The sequence below is a fragment of the Ursus arctos genome, unplaced genomic scaffold (assembly GCF_023065955.2).
Source record: "Ursus arctos isolate Adak ecotype North America unplaced genomic scaffold, UrsArc2.0 scaffold_14, whole genome shotgun sequence".
NCBI lineage: Eukaryota > Metazoa > Chordata > Mammalia > Carnivora > Ursidae > Ursus > Ursus arctos.
This window is the reverse complement of record NW_026622808.1, coordinates 38,625,691-38,645,999: the sequence shown is the minus strand read 5'-3', so window position 1 is coordinate 38,645,999 and position 20,309 is coordinate 38,625,691. Positions and strand designations below refer to the sequence as shown.

General features: G+C 40.6%; 1 protein-coding gene across 1 annotated transcript in view; it reads left to right on the top strand.

Moving 5' to 3' along the window:
* ERC2 (ELKS/RAB6-interacting/CAST family member 2) overlaps positions 1 to 20,309 on the top strand; it is a 791,328-nt gene that overhangs the window by 21,938 nt on the left and 749,081 nt on the right. The window contains exon 2 of the mRNA XM_044384924.2: positions 9,087 to 9,878. Coding sequence (XP_044240859.1) covers positions 9,222 to 9,878 — 657 coding nt within the window. The 5' untranslated portion in view covers positions 9,087 to 9,221. The remainder of the gene's footprint in view (positions 1 to 9,086; positions 9,879 to 20,309) is intronic.

The window sequence follows — 20,309 nt, the reverse complement described above, 5'->3', positions numbered from 1 at the left end:
TGGTGCAGCAGATGCTGATGGTACCTCACTGACATCTCAGCACTCATGGACTGTACTTGGAACATGAAGGCTATCTCATGGCCTCTATGCAATGCAGGCCGGAAGTGCTAGGGGAGCAGATGTCTGCCGATGGCCAATGGGTACCTTACCCTTATGGAGGTATAACTCTGAGGCAGGCTCTACACTGTTTCTCAGAGCTCCTTCAGCAGGACTGAACCCAGTTTCCCACAGCAGAAACTCCCTTGAAAATGTACCCCATATTGACTTATTCCATTTCCATGTTTTAGTGCCAAATTCTTCCCTGAGTGCTTCCTGGGATTACCTTCTAAATGAACCATCAGTACCCAAATCCCTGTCTCAGTGTCTGATTGTGGGGAGCCCTGCCTGGAACACTTAGGCCTCCTCATGGGTCAGATCCTTGTACATAGCATTGTGCCCCACTGCACAGGCTCCACACAGCATGGCATGGTCTCTAGGAGCTTCCCACCTCACCCACATGCTTTGTCCATACAGGCTTCTCCATGACTCCTGGGTCACTTGTCTTGAGTCCCAATCACCAGCATGGATACCCTCTTACCTTGAAGTAATAATTTTGTTCCTGCTAGCTGTAGTATTGTTTGTAACCATGTTCATCGTCTCCTACCACGCTCACTTACTCTGAATCTTGGGCTTTGTGACTGGAGTGTCAGTGACTTTCCTCCCTGGGGGCTCCAGAATCCTTTGTGCATGTTGATTACTCTCCTGTATGGTTTCCTGTTTTGCAAACCAAGAGTCTGAGGAGGTGCAGCCTTGATTGGGTCTTTCATACCATGAGAAAAAGGATTATGCTTTGAGAGAACGTAGCCAAGAGACCTGATTTGGAAGGGTGAGACCTTGTAGAGGGTATGCTATTGGGTGGTGTGATCTAAGTGATGACTGGGAATGAGCCCTGCAGAGAGAGTAGCACAGGTGAAGCTCTGAGTCGGGAAGGGACTTGAGGCAACTGAGCATGAGAGAGAGGACTCAGGCAGAGTCAGTGATTAGAATGGCAAGAAAGGGGGCGCCTGGGTGGCTCAGTCGTTAAGCGTCTGCCTTTGGCTCAGGGCCTGATCCCAGAGTCCTGGGATCAAGCCCTGCATCCGGCTCCCTGCTCTGCTGGGAGCCTGCTTCTTCCTCTCCCACTCCCTCTGCTTGTGTTCTCTCTCTTGCTGGCTGTCTCTCTCTCTGTCAAATAAATAAATTTTAAAAATCCTAAAAAAAAAAAAAAAAGAATGGCAAGAAAGGAGGCTGGAACTGTTGGCATTGGCCAAATCCTGTAGGGCCTCAGGCCACGGAAAGGATTTTGGTCTTTGTCCAAAGAGAATCGGGATGCTTTGAAGGGCTTTAAGTGGGTCAGGGGAGGTATTTTGTGATCAGAAGTGCACTTTAGAATCCGATGTGTGAGACAGAAGGAGGAGGATTAGAAAAGGAGAGATGCTTTGGGAGGGTATGGGAGAGCTGAAGCAAATCATGTTGGTGCAATAGGGTGGTGACAGTAGAAGTGGAAATGAGAGCTGATCAAGACAGATTTGGAGGCAGAATTGATAGGATTTGGTAACGGACTCAAACTAGGTGGTGACGGAGAATGAATTCTTTTTTAAGATATTTTAGGGGCTCAGTCGGTTAAGTGTCTGACTTTTGGTTTTAGCTCAGGTCATGATCTCAGGGTCCTGAGTTTGGGCCCCATGTCAGGCTTCCCACTCAGTGCGGAGTCTGCTTGAGATTCCTTCCCCTCTGCTCCCCCCCCCATTCGCACTCTCTCTCTAAAATACATACATAAATAAATAAAGTCTTTAAAAAAAGATTTTTATATGGGTAAGAGTGGTAAAATGTAAATGCTTAGAGGGGCAAGCATGAAAAGAGGGAATCAGACTGAATATAAGGCCATAACAAACAGAAGGGACTGTGGCAAACTGGAGGGGGCATGCTCTCCCTTGAAGGGGTAACTGCTGGTTGGCTCTAACCAGTTGTTGTCATGTAGGGAAATGGGTTTGACATTGTCAGATTTTCAGATTTTTCAGAAGATGCTGCAATCTATATTTTAATGTGAAATGTCTGTATCTCTCCCTGTTGGCAACTAGATCAAAATTCTAAAGAACACTGTGCTAGCCATAGACGACACATCTGCGGGCAGCATCTGGCTCCTGGGCAGCTGCTTCTTGCTTGAGATTTGTTCTACACTCTGTCTTCCTCTAGAAGAATTTCAAAATTAACTGTACTCTGTGACACGAAATATTTTAAAAGTTAGGGATGCTGAGAAGAAAAAAAAAGGATATTTTAATTTGGGCTAAATCTTGGGAGATACTGATGATCTCAGCTCACACGGTCTGTCAGCAGGGCTCAGGTGATGGGCTGAGGCTGAGATCTGTGGAAATAAACTTAACCTAATTTAGAGCAGATAGCAGGAAGTGCTTTCATCTTAAAATAGACCATTCCAGACCATGATAGTCTGAGACACTTGAGGTAGACAGAAATCAAGGCTCTCTCCACCTTGTTTCCCCCTGAGCTTAGAGATCAAGAGTCCATAAACCTTTTAAAGAATGAGTGGATGAGTGTATATTTTATTTATGAATCCATATGCAATTAGAGAAAGTATTCTTAGAGGTTCATAATAGCATCTTTGATTTGATTTTGTTTTTGAGCCTTAAATGGACCTTATCCTCAAACTTTGAATTTTTTTCATGAGATGCTTTTGAAGTGAAAGGTGTCATGCAATTAATTTCTTTGGTGTTGTATTCAGCAACATTTGTCTGTTTCTGTGCTCAGTTTAATCTAATTAATAATTTGTCCTTCTTAGGATTGTACATCACAACTGTATAAGAAAGCAGGTGTTTTTAAGAGTTTACCAGAAAGCTTAATGATTGAACCTATCTTGGCTTCATAATAGTATTTGAAATAGTAAAATCTTAACTTTGACCTTATTTCCTGTAATGCATTTATAGGTAGGTGGAAAAGCTTAGAAATGGTTACCTTGAAGTCAGTCATGGGAAATAGAAGGCATTATTGCATTATTGATTGCTAAATAAAGTTGATCTCTTTGCTTTTTCTCAGGGATTCATTTTACAGAACTAAAAAAAAAATTCAGGATAGTCGAGAATTAGGAGACTACAACCCAAAAAAGCCCAAGTGTCAAAACAAGTACCTAAAAATATATCAGGAGACTTAAACACAGCTGGGGGTGGGGGGTTTGTGAGTGACTCAGTAGAACAAGTAGGAATCATGAGGCTTAGGAGGACATGACAGCCATGGGAACTCGCCTTGGCTTACCTTGTCAACTGGGCCTGTCTCATCTGTGAAATGAACATCACCCTATGTGCTGCAGCTAGCTATAAGGGCAAAATTGTCCTAGGAAACCATCCCGCTCTTTGTAAATATGGGGAAAGGGAGTAATTCCCAAATAAAGTGTTGGGCCTAGGTTGCTAATGACGATTTATCGTTAAGAAGATGTGTACTGGTGAAGAAATTATGCTGTTACCATTTTGATGGTCTCTGAAATTCCTCTTTGATTTAATGAGTTCTGTGGAATTGTACATAATGCCCCTTGTCTGGTGTGGTCTTGCAGTAACCAACATCCACCTGTTGCCTTACTTCCTAGACAACACAGACTGATGGTGATGGACTTGTATTCCTTTTGACAGTCTAGCTTCTCTGCTGAGTGTTTGAAAAATAGATAGAGAATTACATTTATTTCTTGTTCTAATAGGGTCAAAACTCCAACCAGTCCTTATTTTGATCTCCTGTATTTCCTATCACTCTTTGGGTTGACTGGTTGATCCTTCTATTACACATAGTGCTGGCTGTCACTCATGCACCTTATTTTATTTTTTTATTTTATTTTTAGATTTTAATTATTTATTTGAGAAAGAGAAAGCAGAGTAAGAGAGAGACCTTTGTCTCCCCCCCCACCCCAACCTCCGCTCCTGCTCTCTCTCTTACTCTGCTCTCTCTCTTTCATGCACCTAATTTTAGATGGCAGCTGGGCTGGAAGGTCTAAGAGGCCTGTGTCACTAGTCTGGTGTCTTTCTCGGTGCTGGCTTTTAGCTGGGATACTTTGGCTCTCCTTCTCGTAGCCTCTCTTTATGTGGTATCTCATCTTCTGAAATTTTTCTATGTGACTTCTCTTTACAGTAAGATAGCTTGGACCTTAAATCTCTGTTTTTTAAGGCCGCTGGGCTTCTTCAGAGCTAGGCTCAGAGCAGGAACAGAGCCACTTCTGCAGCATCTGCTGGTCCAAGGAGTCACAGGGCCAGTCTAGATTCAGGTAGAAGGGAAATAGAATTCACCTCTTTGTGGGAGGTGAGACAAAGGTGTACAGTAAGGGGAAGAATTGGTGGCCATCTTGGAGACTCATGGTGGCCATTAAAAATCATGTTTTAATAAGATGTTTTATGGCATTAATGTTAAGTAGAAAAAAAGACATGACACTGAGATAAAACTTTGAAGAAAAAGAAGAATACAAGACTATATAGAATATAATAACTAATTTTATTGTCTAAAATTATACACACACACACACACTTCAAAGGGATTGGAAGCAACAACATCATCTTATTAACAGATATTGCCTATTGGTGCCAGGATTGGGAGTGCTTTCGTTTTCTTCTGTATGCGTATCTGTATTTTAAAAATTTTCTATAATCATCTATCAGTTGCTTTAACAATTAAGGAAACTGATAATTTCTTGGGCCAATTAGAAAGTCTTTAACAAATTTCAAAGCTTGGAAACATATATGTTATATTTCGTGATCCCAATGCCAAAAATTAGAACCACTAGCCAAAATTAGAACCAATTAGCCAAAAACTTATAACCACTTTGACACTTAAATATATCTTTTGAATAATCCCTGCCATAGAAAAAAAAATTCAAAAGAACAATAGCAAGCTATTTATAGATGACAAGAGTTCTTCTTTTTTTTTTTTTAAAGATTTTATTTATTTATGTGACAGAGAGACAGCCAGAGAGAGAGGGAACACAGCAGGCGAGTGAGAGAGGAAGAAGCAGGCTCCCAGCAGAGGAGCCTGATGTGGGACTCGATCCCGGAACGCCGGGATCACGCCCTGAGCCGAAGGCAGACGCTTTAACGACTGCGCCACCCAGGCGCCCCGATGACAAGAGTTCTATACCTAAAATCCTGGAATATGCAGCCAATTTGTATGATCCTGTGTACATTCATCAGAAAATATGATTTGAAGATAAGTGAACATTTAATACAAAAAGGCAAAGTAAACACAAAGAGAGTAGAAATTATTATTAGGGATAAAGAGATACTGATGAAATGGAAGATAGAATGTAGTAAAATATCACTAAAACAAAAATTGTATCTTTAAGACACTAAAAAAGTAGACAAACATTTGTCATATAGTCATCAAGAGAAATAGAAAAATACAAACAACATTAGGAATGAGATGGGGACATAACTGGAGATTTTTAACATTTTAAGGAAAAGTTAAACAAAACAATACCAGTAAGGCTGAAAAATCTGGATGGAATGGACTGTTGCTTAAGAAACATTTTAATGAACATTGATACAAAATAGGTAACAAACCTGAATAGATCATTAACATAGTGAAAAATTAAAAGGTAACCAACAACCAAGCCCATTTAGTTTATGGGTGTGTTCTTCAAAACGTTTCAAGGTAGAGAAGTTGCTTATTATGCTAACTGTTCCAGAAAATGTGAAAAATGTAAAGTTTCTCAGTCCATTCCATGACACCAACATAAACCGGATACTACACCTAAAAAGAGACCCCAAGGAAGCTGGGAGCCATTGTCGACATGTATTGCTCTTTAATAAACATTGTTTCAAATAAGTTACTATATCTCTGTATATAGTATGTTATCTATGTGTTCTGTGTGTGTTTCCAAAATGATCAGACCTGCTTTTTGTTGGTTACTGCAATTTTCCAGCGCCTTTTACCAGCAAGGCTGGTAAAATCACCAAAGAGGAAATCTGTGTGGATATACATTTTATTTTGGATTGGGACCTCCAACCTAGCTAGAGACCTCAGAAATGTTTGTCGCTAGACACAAGAGAAGACAGGGAAGGACAAGTTAGATTTCATCACTTCCAGGAGGACAACTCTACCAGTGGTGGCTCTGCTGGAACCTAGATTCCTAGATTCTAAGCGTAGACAAAATAACAAATTCATTTAGCTGTTGGAATTATAGAAGGGAAAAATATATTTTCTTATGTTCATAGCGATGAACACCTATATTAAGAAAAAAGAAGGATGTCATATAAACAACCTAACTTTACACCTTGAGGGACTAGAGAAAGAAGAATAAACTAAGCCCAAAGTTAGTACAAGGAAGAAAATAAAGATCACAGCAGAAATAAATGAAATAGAGACTAAAAAGACAATAGAAAATAGAGACTAAAAAGACAATAGAAAAGATCTTTTTTATAGAAAATTTCACACATGCAAATAAACAAACGGAAGAAATGAAAACCCCTTGGAATCCCACACATTTTGATGTGTGCTCTACCAGTTTTCTCTGGAAGTTAGTGTGTGTGTATGTGTATTTTATAATGTAAGCCATAAAAATGTTTTGTAGTCTGTTCCCCCAACCCTGCCCTGACTAGTATGTCATGAATATCTTTCCATCTCATTAACTATTCATGTTATGTTCACATTATTCTATCTACTCTCTTTCTCTGTTATCATTTATGTAACTGAAGCCTATCGTTGGAACTGTTGATTTGCCTTTTCTACAGAACAGATTATCATGCAAAAATTTTAGATACAAAATGATTTTTGTATATTTTCAAGTAAAACAAAATAAAGCTCTGAGCAACATAAACATTTGAGACTAAGTTCCTTAGTTAGAAACAGGAGTATAATTCTTTGTAGGGACTTTTTAGGGAAAGGAGGAGCCTTTAGGGAAAATATTTCTTTATACTGTATATGAGGACTCTTTAGGGTATAAATCCCAAGTAGAGTTGAATGTAATGAAAAAAGAAACTTATGAACGAATGTATCCATTGTCTGTTCCTGCAGTAGTGCTGTGGAACATCTGGTTGCAAAACACCAGGGACATAGTAAGAAGTATTTGTTTAGTCCGTTAGTGTATGGGGCTCGTTGGATGTCAGCTGGACTTGCTCATGTGTCTGGTCAGCTGCTGGTTGGCTAGACAGCTCTGCTGATCTTGACTGGGCTTGCTCAAATGTCTTGGGCTTGGTTGGCTGTTGGCTAGGACACCTTGACTCTATTTCATATTTTGTATCTTCCAGCAAGCTAGACTGGGCATATTCTAATTACTATTGCAGAGGAAAATGAGCAAGAGAGTAGATACACAAAGGCTACTTTAGGCCTTTGCTTCCTTCACATATACTACTACCTTATTGGCTGATGCAAATCATATGATTGAACTTGGAGTCAGATTGGGAGGGCACTGCCAAGGACACAGGTGCAGGAAGTAGTAAAGAATTGGGGCCATTAATTCAGTCAGTCTACCTGGCATGTGTAACTAAAATGGCCTGGGGTAGATGTATCTTCAATGATTGCTGGATCCAGGGTATCAAGTGATGTCAGTTGGTTGGATTTCATGCTATCTAAAGTTTGGCTCTGGGGCACCTGGGTGGCTCAGTCGGTGAAGCCATCACCTTCGGCTCAGGTCATGATCCCAGGGTCCTGGCATCCAGCCCTGAGTTGGGCTCCCTGCTCAGCAGGGAGTCTGCTTCTCCCTTTCCTTCTGCCTGCCGCTCCCCTTGCTTGTGCTCTCTTTCTCTGTCAAATAAATAAATAAAATCTTAAAAAAAAAAAATTTGGCTCTGCTTTCCTTTGCATTAGCTTCACTCCCAAGGCTGCCGTTTCCATATGGTAGTCCTCAGAAACTCCCTCTCAGAAGCAAGCAATTCTAGCTGAAAAAGAGCTTATCGTTCCCAGTTGTTCCAGCTAATGCATGGTATAAATCTTTTTGGGCCAATGTGGGTCACATGCCCATCCCTAACCTAAGGTCAATCAGCTAGTCAGTGTTAGAGTAGAAATTTGAACCTTGGTTTGCCCTTCTCCAAAATCTGTGGTCTTAGTGTCTGAAAGGTGAAGAAAAATAAAGTACACTAAACATATCCTCAGAGAAAGAGCAGGCGGCTGTGATGAACCACAATGAGGCCATTTGGGTCCTAACACTGAAGGGATAATCACAACCCTGTAGCCCAGCTACATAAAATTCTGCAACAAAGTACTTGAGTGACCATGACAGGGAGCTTCTACTACTTTTCTCCAGAGGGTATGGGACCAGGAACTCTAACGTGGTGTACTGTTCCCTTGTGCCATTTCTCTTCAGGTGTGGATTACTGTGGAGTAAATATTTAGGCCAACCAAAATGGAAAAGAAGTCCCAAAACACCAGCCTGAAAGAAGTGTGTGAAGGGAGAAGAAGACAGAATTACCATTTTCTCTGGAAATAGCATTTAGGATCTGGCTAGATGTATAGGAGTCTTGATGGTCGAGCCACCTTTTTTTCTTCTAGCTCCAAAATGACCGATAGGTTCCAACTCCTGAGTCAATGCGAGTCAACAGTATTATTTTGAGAAGAGTTCCTACCTTAGCGGAAATGAGGACTGTGGTGGAGTTGTGATGTCTGGAATGTTACAGGAGGGGGAGGTAACAACATGCTTGACTGTTATTTGATATCCTAGGAAGCAAAAGCTTCTCAGGGTCACTATCAAGCCACTTGTGTATGGGGGTCATGCCCCCAGGATGGAGTATTTTATAGCTAAGTTCGCTATGATGAGGAATTCTATGGTGAAATTTTCTGGAGGTCCCAACTGTCACTTAGCACGAACCAAAATGCAGAGCTTCATTTTCCTGAGGAAAAATGAGCTGCTTCTTTGCTCTGAGAACTTTTGAGCTTGCTTGGGATTAGGTTGGGGGAAATACACAAAATGTTTACATATAGTAAGTAAAGTTTGGGGCTACTTTTTTAAAAAATGAATATGGGTGTGACTATTGTTCATGTATTTATCATCATCATCATTGATCTATCAATATATTTTTAAAAATATAGTCAGAATTCTAAGGAAGTTTGTTTTTGATTATCTTTTTTTTTCTTTTCTCATTTTTCAGATCTCTGGAATCATTTTCTGGTACAGACTGTGAAAAGAATGCATTGAAAATTCTCCCAATAGTGGAAATACTGACTTAACCCCCAACTTAGTATAGCATTCCTTCTCTTTAGTAGCACCTCATAATAGAAGAAAAATGTATGGAAGTGCAAGAACAATCACCAATCTGGAAGGTAGTCCTTCCAGATCTCCTCGTTTGCCAAGGTCTCCTCGTTTGGGCCACAGAAGAACAAGCAGTGGGGGAGGTGGAGGAACAGGCAAGACACTGTCTATGGAGAACATCCAGTCCCTTAATGCAGCCTATGCTACGTCTGGACCTATGTATCTGAGTGATCATGAGGGGGTGGCTTCGACAACTTACCCAAAGGGCACCATGACTCTGGGAAGGGCCACAAATCGAGCTGTATATGGAGGCCGAGTCACAGCCATGGGGAGTAGTCCCAATATTGCTTCTGCTGGACTTTCCCACACAGATGTTCTTTCATACACAGATCAACATGGTGGTCTGACTAGCTCATCCCATCATCACCACCACCAGGTCCCTTCCATGTTGAGGCAGGTAAGGGATAGCACAATGTTAGACCTTCAAGCCCAGCTCAAGGAACTTCAGAGAGAGAATGACCTCCTCCGGAAAGAACTAGACATCAAGGACAGCAAGTTAGGATCTTCCATGAATAGTATCAAGACCTTCTGGAGTCCTGAGCTCAAAAAGGAGAGAGTCTTGAGGAAAGAAGAGGCAGCCCGAATGTCTGTCCTCAAGGAGCAGATGAGGGTTTCCCATGAAGAAAATCAGGTAGGTTATGACTCATCTCAGTGTTTTTCAGCCTTGGCTTGTCACTGAGTAGTTGATACTTTGCATATGGCACCACGACCTGCGCAGAATAAAGTTTGGCATCATCAAGAAAGCTATGGTTTAGTATGTGTTTGACTTGGAGACTATAAAAGTTCATAAGCAATACGAAATTATAACTTGTGATCTTATTTTACAATAACTTTTTCACACTGTTTCAGAAGAGGGGGAATCATTCTTTATTGCCTAACTTTTATACTTGGTTATTTTTTTTCTTTTTCAGCAGTAACAACAGCATCTCAGATGTACTTCCCTATGCATCGAAGAGGAAAATGTTAATTTTTCCAAGAGTAGACACTTTAACAGCAACATTTAGAGAGCCACATTTGACTGGTGAATTGATTTATTTTTGAAGTCAGAGCAACTTTATTTCTTTCTAGAACGAGTGGAGTTTATTCTCTAAACAACAAACCAAATAACATTAATTAACACTGGGTGGAATGGGTTTGATGTCATGTTGGAGCAACACAAAAAGTTGCAACCTGGTCTTTCCTTTATCCATTCATATTAAATAAGCATGTACTATGTGCAAGGCACCTTCTTACTCCTCTTTGATCTATCATCCATGTTATAGCAAGATTGGTTTTCCCAGTGTCTACTTGCAGTTATACCATTTCTCTGCTTTAAAGCCCTCAATAATTACTTACTGCCTTCAGAGTGAATTCTGCCTCTTTGGCTGAGCCGACAGCACCTTCATTGGGAAGGCCTGAGCCCGCCTTTCCAGCCTTATCTCATACCCCCTCCCTGCGCATCTCCTATGCTACCTGCATTCCCACTTGGTAATTCCTGCACATACTGAGGGTTTCCCCCCTTCAGTCCTTTGCTTTTTCTGTTCCCTTTCCCTAGTGGCCTTCTCAGCACCCCCTTTCCCTGCCTCTTCCCTTTCAGAGTTGGCCAGTCTCCATTTCCAAATCCTACCTATTCTGTGGGGTTCATTTATCTGCTGCTGTTTTCATAAGGGCTTTGGAGTCTGACATGCCTGGGTTTAAATCCCAGCTTCACCTCTTATGAGTAGTGAGATAAGTGCTATGAGATGGGGAATAGAGAGTGCTGTGCCATTTGGAGGGAAAATTTCCAGATATCATTTAACTTTCTGTAGAAATTAGAGATAATTCTAACTGGGCTGAACTAGTGATTCTTTGATAATTGGTCTTGATGTTGGCCTCACAAAGCTCTCTGCCTATCTTGGGTTTATCTGCGGCCCTCCTATCTGTTTCCCTGGATACCACCCCTTGGAGTCCAAGTATCTTTAGAAGTATTTCTGATCTGTATGAGAATCTGCTTTTCGTTCTGCTTCTATGTGTAGAAAGCAATCACCTTATCCTTTCGACTATCTGACAGAGCCTTTGCTGGTTTTCAGATGTGGAAGTGTGATTTTTAGTTGGAACAGAAAGTTTTGTTCTTCAGTCCTAAATCAAATTAATGCTCTTCACTATCATTTGCTTTTTTCCCCTGACTTTGCTGGTTCATGATGTCCTTGTGAACCTGTTACTGCTATGTGTATTTCCCTGGCTCTGTGCTGGTTTTCTTTTTTAGTTGTTTTGGAGAATGGTTACAGCCGTTTAGGAATGAGGCAAGTAGCGACAAAAAAGTTTGAAAGCCATTCTTTAAACTGTCAGCTCCAAAATTACTTTTATCTTATGTTGCTATCATTAAATTCTTTTTTGAGCATAGACTCTCACTTATACATGTATATTTACTTATAAATTACATGATGTGCTATTATGTCAATGTATTATGTGTCTTTTCTGAATTCACACAGAATTAAATATGGAACTGACAAAATAAAATAAATAGTATATTAAGGTATATTTTAATGACACACAAAACCTTCTTGCTGTTGTAAAAACATTTAAAAACCCCTTGTCTATTTCATAAGGGTTAGTTCAGTTTAAAGTAGGAAATATCCATAATTCTACTTAACTGTCTCATGTTGCCATAAGCCAGAAATAAGGGAATACTTGAGGGTGCTCCCAGTACCCCTTCCTAGTTCTGGAAAATACTATGATCACAGTCTATCTTGGGTACTATGGGTGCCCTATGACCATGTGACGTATGACCCAGTAAAGGTCCAGTATTAATCTGTGTATTAAATATAAGTAAAATGTAATTATTTTCTTTTTTAGGTTAAAAAATGTAAAAGGTGGAAGAAGCATGGAGAGTTTGAAAAGTCAATTTACTTGCAGTATGAGGTAGTATTACAATAGAAAGATTGACAAAAAGCAAGTTATATTTTAAAAATTTGAAGTGCCTCTCCTTCTCCTGTGGGAATTATGTCAGGATCTGTTTTAGGGGTATATGTGTACCTGTTGGTCAAGGTAGGGTAGAGCCTGCTGCAGCAATCAAATCTCAGTGGCTTAACTCATCAAGGTTCCCTTCTTATTCACCAGAAGTAGGTGAGGTGACTCTCCAGGGCAGCCCTCCTCCAGGCAGTGACTCAGGATCCAGACTTTCTGCATCTTGGCACAAGGCTTCAGGAATTGCTACACCAGAGGAAGGGGGTGTGTGGAGATGGCATGTTGGCTCCTCAATTCCTTGGGCTGGAAATGACACAATTGCAAGGGGTTGGGAGGTATAGTATAGTCCTCTCCTCTTTCCAGGAAGGAGAGTAAGATATGAAGGAGCGCTAGAAAGTTCTACCGGTGGGGTTTTTGTGTTTCTCAAAAAGTGGAGCTAGATGAAATAAAGCCTGGGGAACAATCCAGACTCCTGCTGTTGCTACTGTTTCTATTATTACTGCTTCTGCTACCAATAGGCATTTGTTGGGGGCTTACTATGTGCCAGGCATTGTTCTTGGAGCTTTGTGTACGTTTTCCTATTTACTGTTTGCATCAGTCACCTGGGGTAGGTGCTAGACTTTTTCTTGTTTTACGGATGAAAAATTAATGTAGAGAGAATAAGCAGCTTGCCCAAGTTCACACAGCTAGTTAATGAGAGAGCTGGGCTTTAAGGCTTTGGTCTAGTTCATGCTAATGTCTAGGACTTAAATTTATGTTCACCAACTCCTTATAGGATCACTGAGCTGTGAATGTAATCTTAGTATAATGGGAAGATCATATATGTTAGATGAGAAAAATGACTAGTTCTGATAGAATGATTAAGAATGTGATTTAGTTTAATTGGGATTTTTATTCTTAATTAGGAATTTATTTCTTTTTCCCAGAAGTGGCTTTTTGTGCTGTTTAGAGTTTCTACCATTTACCATAACTGACGATAATTTCCCTTTAGAGGAAGAAATCATGGAAAAGTTTTCTATATGGAAGAAAATAATCTAAAGGAGATGAGGGACATTTAACTGTGGGTTCTTACGCACAACAACCAGAGACTGCATCGACAAATGTACCAGTGTGTATGTGGATAATTAGCAGTTCCCTAACCTAAATCCAGGTGATCTAAAACAATTTATACTATGTGAATACAAATAGGAAGCAGATCCATCATAAGGTGGAGGTCAGGAAGCTCACATGCTCTTGTATATGAAATTCATGGTTCTGTGTATTTAATGCTCACTAATACGAACCTTTCATCCTTATGTGAAGTGTTGAGGAGGGCAACCACTCATCAATTCTTTTGCGGTATATTTTGAAGTTGTAGTGATTCTGTCCAAGGGAGCTGAACCCAACTCCAAATCTAAGGGAGGATGTTGAACACCCTTCCTGTGTTATAGGAAGTGTAGGACTATTTGGAACCTTGGAGGCAATCGGTAGGGGGCTATGACCAAATTTCTTATGTGCAAAGAATAGATACTCAGATTCCTAGATGGATATTCCAGACTCCCCACTCCTATCCCCCAGATTCTCTCCAAGGCTCTACTTCTCAGCCACGTAGATCTACATGAATAGAAATACATTTGGGGCCACTAAGAGTTGTGGTATTGGCATTTGGAATCACTGGATGCATGGACGCACGGTTACCCTTATGTTACCACTTGTGCTTTTTGCTTCATGATGTACTTTCTTGAATGGAAGAAGAGGGTGGTGAAATATTATAGACAGCTAATTCTTTGGAATGGTGTGAACCCATAGCCCATGCTTTCAATGTCACACCTGTAGACTACTTTGGGGAGAGGTGGGAAGAAAAGATTCAGAGTGGATGTTTGGCTGCCAAGAGGCAGCGCCCTTATTATTTGTAATAGCCTATGGAGTCGGGGTGGATGTTGGGGGCAGGAGAATGCAACTACTGGAAAGTGAAGTGACCTAATTTCCTCTAAAAGTTTATAGGATTGTCTTTTCTTTATAGCTCCATTCTATTTACCTGCATGATAGAGATCAGAGAGGGAAGACATGGTAGAGAAGAAATTTTCAGAAAGTTCATAAGGACTTATGTCTTGCAGTTTGATGCATATAAGTTATTGACTTTTCATATTCCTGGATTTTTTGGGTAATTATTAACTTTATATTTCTAATAGATAACTTTTTCCAAATTTGATGTGTATTAAGCAGTTTGAGACATTTTCCTAACTTGTGCATGGCTAGCCAAGGATCTGCATGAATATAAATAGCATCACACACTGGGAGATTGTACTCGATCTAATATTTACCCATCTTGTGCATGCAGAAGTGGGACAAGGTCACTGGGAAACGTAACCTAAGAAGTGTAAGTAAACCTGCCTGGGGAGTTTTATGGCTTTGAAGCAATGGTTATGTGATCATTTCTATTTCTGGCTTAACACAATAGGAAATAATCTACTCTAAATCAATATTAGTACGGGTTTTTGATGAGTTTTTTAGCTAGTTTCAACGTATGATTTATTGGTTCTCATTTTGAGCCTGTAACTTGAACAAGTTGAGATGGGTCACATTTCTATGTTTCTTTTATCATTGTTTTTTGTTTCATTTGATTAATGCTAGGGCCATTTCAACAGGGGTCATTAAAATCTGTTCTAAAATACTCATGTCACTGGGAGTGTCCAGATATGAAGAGCTGTACCAGTGGGAAGTGGGTGATAGAATTCATTCTGTCTCCTGTGAGGAAGGTGGCGAGGTAGCTGTGATGTGAAGAGGGTGTCCACTAACTGTTAAATGCAGCTGCAGTCACCTTGAGTACTGGGTGTTTGTGAAATCAGTGGCTCAGCCTTGGAGTGTCCAGATCCATCCAGTTTGTCGATGGGACTTAACGTATATTCACTACTCAGATAGACCTGTTTTATCCCTGTGCCTCCTTTCAGACTCCATTCCTTCTGCTACTCTGAATCGGAGATCATGGATCCCTCAAAGTCAGTTTTCCAGAGTGTTTCCAGGGAAACGACACTTTCCAGAGGGGATTTTCCAGTTAAATAAACTTGAGACATGACATACTAGACACTCCTATCCTGGAAATCCATAATGCATATATTATGGGTTGAATTATGTTCCCCCCAAAAAGATATGTTGGAATCTTAATCCCCTATAACTCAGCATGTGATTTTATTTGGAGATAAGGTCTTTTTAGAGGTAATCAAGTTAAAATGAGGTCATTTGGGTGGGCGCTAACCCAATATGTCTGATGTCCTTATCAAAAGGGGAAATTTGGACACAGACATAAACATGTACAGAGAGAAGACCATGTGAAGAGACAGGGAGAAGATGGCTATCTACAATCCAAGGAAAGATGCCTGGATTCTTCGCTCACAGTCCTCGGAAGGAAGCAATCCTGGTGACACCTTGATCTTGATCTTCTAGTCTCCAGAACTGTGAGACAATAAATTTCTGTTGTTTAAGCCCCCAAGTTTGTGATACTTTGTTATGGCAGCCCTAACAAACTCATAAAACATATCAGCATGTGAAATAAAATGCTCTAACTCTTGCAGTTAAAAAAATCTATTAAGGGGGCCCCTGGGTGGCTCAGTCGATCGAGCAGTTGAGTGTCCGACTCTTGATTTCGGCTCAGGTCCTGATCTTGGGGTCATGAGATTGAACCCCACATCAGGCTCCATGCTCAGTGGGGAGTCTGCTTGAGATTCTTTCTCTGCCCCATCCCCCCTAAAATAAATTTTAAAAAAGGAAAAAAAATTATTAAGTTTGCTTAACCCCGGCAAAGACCATGAAACTTTACCTTAAACCAAGCATCTGTATATTGAGCAGCTATTGCTGCAGTGATGCTGTGTAACAAGCCATTCTGAAACCTATTGGCTTAAAAAGATAAGCATTTACCTCTTCCTTATGTATCTGCAGATTGGGCACAACTTAGTTGGGCAGGGCTGGAGTTGGGACACCAGGCTCTAGGCTGAAAGTTGGCTTCAAATATGTTCTACATGTGTCCACATTCTCCTTGGGACAGAAGCTATTCAAGAATTCATCTTATGGTGGATCATAGATGCCAAGAGTCCAGCCAAACCACACAGACACTTTTAAAGCCTCTGCTTATATCAAGTCAACTAACATTGTATTGCCTGAAGCATGTTACATGGCCAAGCCCAAAGTCAGTGGGGTCAGGGGAATGTACTTCCTGCCAAGTCATATATATATACATATGAAAAATATATATATATGATATATATATATGTCCTTCATATATATATATATATATACACACACACACACACACATATATATATGTATGTATGTATAGTGTATATGTATGTTATTATATATATTGTTTAATATATATTTTAAATAATCTTATTTGTCATTACTATAAATATTCTTAGAACTAAGGGAATAAAGGGCACACTTTGGAAAAGACTGCTTCAGGAGTAGCTCTGGAAGCAAGATATTAAAGTGTGAGAGCTGTGAAGGTAGATGAGCACTTTCAGTGTCATCAAAGGTTCCTTCAGTGGTTGGGCCTTCCAGAGTGTCTTAGTGATCCCTGTTTAATGGCTCAGCATCAGGCTTCTCTCTTTCTGCCTCCTGTAACTGGCCAATGAAACATAATTGGGAGGTTCTGGGAAAGCTTTTGTGTTCCTGATAAAAAGAGTAAATGTCACCAGCAATGCTCCTTCCCCCTTCTTCCTGTCTTGAGTGTTGATTTGTTGCCTGGAGCTGTGTCAGCTGTGTAGTAACCATGAAAGAAAGGCCATGCCAAGCATAGAAACTATGTCCTGCCATCTCTGAGCACTTGCAACAGCACCCACAGTGGCTGGCCTCCAGACCTCTAGTCATGTGAGAAAATAACCGCTAGCAGTTTAAGTCACTGTTGGTTGGGTTTCTATTACTTGCAGCTCAATACCTTCCTAACCGATAAAATAAAAAATTATTAATGCATAACTATTATTCATAATAATTATCAGTCATAATAACCAGAAAAATAGGTGCATTTCAGTGAGGTGAATTGAGATCTTAAGGGACCTCACACATTAGAATGAAGAAACCTACTTATTAATTGTATTGGGCAACACTCCAAAGTAGTGACGCAAAAGCTCCTCAGTGCCTGTGTAGGTAAGAAAGGGGGACTTATTAGTTCCTGTAATGAAATTGCAGAAAGGCTCAGACATGGAGCTTGGGGTTGAGTAGATCCAGTGCCTCAAACTGTAGCAGGATTTGTTCTCTCTCCATTGTTCATCTCTGATATCTACCTCTTGATATCTTGATATCTACCTCTATCTTGTGTAAGCTTCATTTTTGTCCTTCATGTGGTGGGTGGTCTTGACTGCCAGTACCCCAGGGTCATAAATGAAGTGTTAAGAGATCCCTATGTCTTCACTTCCCATTTGGAAAATTATTAAAGGACTTTGGTCTTCCCTTGGTCATATCCTGCCTCCAGGACTTGGTGAGTGTGTATGGCTGCAGCAAGGGGCAGGTATGTGAGAAGGGGTAGGTATGTGAGAAGGGGTTACTGTGACTGGTGACCCCTGTAGACTGCAGGCATTGGGAGAGGGGCAGTTCTTTATAGGAACTGAGATGAAGGACAAAGGGATGCTGTAGGACAAAAGCAGATGTTCATTGCACTGACTTGAACTGGCCTTAGTCACCTTCGTTCTTCAAATATCTTAATGGTTCATAAATCGTATTAAGAGACTGAGGGGTGCCTGGGTGACTCAGTCGGTTAAGTGTCTGACTCTTGACTTCTGCTCAGGTCATAATCTCAGGGTCGTGGGATTGAGCCCTGTGTTGGGCTCCCCACTCAGGGGGGAGTCTGCTTGTGATTCTCTCCCTCTCTCTTCCTCTGCCCCTCCCCCACTGTGTTCTCTCTCTCTCTCTCTCTCTCTCAAGTTAATGAATAAATCTTAAAAAAAAAGAGACCTGAGAAATTAAGAAGTCAATCAAATGTCATATAAGTATATAACTTTTGTCATTTTAACTGTGATTTAAAGTATGTGTGTTTATGTATGCTTTCCCAAATGTTACATAGGCACTCAGATTTAGATGGAACCGGATAATATAAACCAGTTTAGTACCACAGCATAATTTGAATTTTAGAAGGACATGTCCTGAATTTTAGGAGGACAACAACAAAAAAAGTTCACCTTCCTCATCTTGAAATAGTCTTCCTCAGCTCTTCAGAGAACTGTAGCTTTTGTTTACCTTTCCAGAAAGGTGGAAAAACTTTGGTCCAGACTTAGGCAATGACCTACTTAGACTGAAACCACAATTTTAAATGGCTTTCATGGGTATGTGAAAACTTCCTTTCCTTTGGTTCTGAAGATAGATGAGATGGCACAGAGCCAACAGTTGATTTCTTTGTTTGCTAGAATGTAGGAGAATGATTTGAAGTGAACTACACACATCTTTGTCACAGATGTCAGCTGGTTTTTGCCTCAGTAATCTCTTGCAGTCAGCCCTAGGATCAGCCATGTGTACTGCATTAGTAGCCTTAAAGATTTCTATTCCCAGGTTTTATTTTATGAAAGACTTGGCTAATGGGGGGAGGAATATAAACATTCCTGTATGCTGGACCTTGGGGGAGCTAAATGACTTCCATCTTCCATTTTCTCTCTGGATCACTTTATTTTGGCGATGGGATAGCAACAGCACACAAGCAACTAAAGAAAACATTTTGGAATATTTCAATGGATAGATTATTTTAGTCTCACTTTTGCCAAGGCACTTTTTTTGAAACCAAGCTCCAAGGAGGGAAGGCAGAGGGACTGGTCACCCTCAAAACATTCACTGCCTAATAAAATTCCCCGTAGACAACATCCTGAGAGGATTTTAAGAAGCAAGTCTATGTCAACAGGAGAAAAGTTAACGGAGTGATTATCGGCCGAAGCAGATGGGGTGGGTTCTGAACCTAGCCTCCTCTGGCCAGAGTGCAATTTCAGTTTCTATAATTAGTTGCAGGTGGAGCTCTTATGTTGTTGTTTTGGAGTCCACTGACATCTGTGTGCAAATTCCCACCACCCCCAGTTGGCATTTGGACTCAGTAAGTGGTTTTGGCTTTGCAGGAATATAGAAAATTGTAAATCTATTTCACACACACACACACACACACACACACACACACACACACACACACACTACACACACATAGATAAAGCTGCTCTAAAGGTCAGGTTCTGAAAGCTGTGGAAAGCATTTTCAAAAGTTTGGGAAGTAGGTTTTAGGCAGAGTGTGGGCATGTAGCCAAGAGCTAGGGCAGCTTGACAAACAGAATTCTGGCACGTGCGATTTCTTCTCTGTTGCTCTGCGAAGCCAGCGTTTGATTATATCTTGGAAGTGATGTGCAGCCATTTTGTTTTCAGTGGGAACATTCTGGAGAGAAAAAGTACAGCTACTTCCTGTCTTATAAACCCATGGCTGGGCTTGTACTGTCTGGTTTGGCTGTGTACACTGCTCAAGTTAACTTACTTGTTCTCAGGGGAGAGCAATTTGCCTCCCAAGGGACATTTGGCAATGTCTGGAGACATTTTTGGTTGTCACTACTGGAAGAGGTGACATCCAGTGGGTAGAGGCCAGGGATGTTGCTAAACAGCTCAAAGTGCATAGAGTTGAGACCTAAAAGAATGTCAATAGCTACAATGATGAGAAACCCAGAGTTAATTGGATGATTACAGTATCTTCGTTTTTCTTAATACTTTGCCTACACTCAATTCTTTCACTTTGTGAAGTGATCAAAATGTATGTATTTATGCAAAAATATTCATATAAAAGGTAAAACCTGATCCAACATTGTGTGGGAGAGAATTAATTGTGAATGATGTCTTTTTTTTTTTTTTTTTAAATATTGACCTGGACTAGTAAGCATGAATCTTCAAGTACCTTGGTTCTTTTAGAGGTAGACATTTGGGAAATAGAAATTAATCTTTTAAGGAAATAGACAGCCCTTTAAGGAACTGAAACTTTTTTTTTTTTAAGGGAGAGAGAAGTGGGGAGGGACAGAAGAAGAGGGAGAGAGAGAATCTTAATCAGACTCCATACCCAATGCAGAGCTGGACACAGGGCTCGATTTCACAATCCCGAGATCGTGACCTGAGCTGAAATCAAGAGTTGGACATTTTAACCAACTAAGCCACCGGGC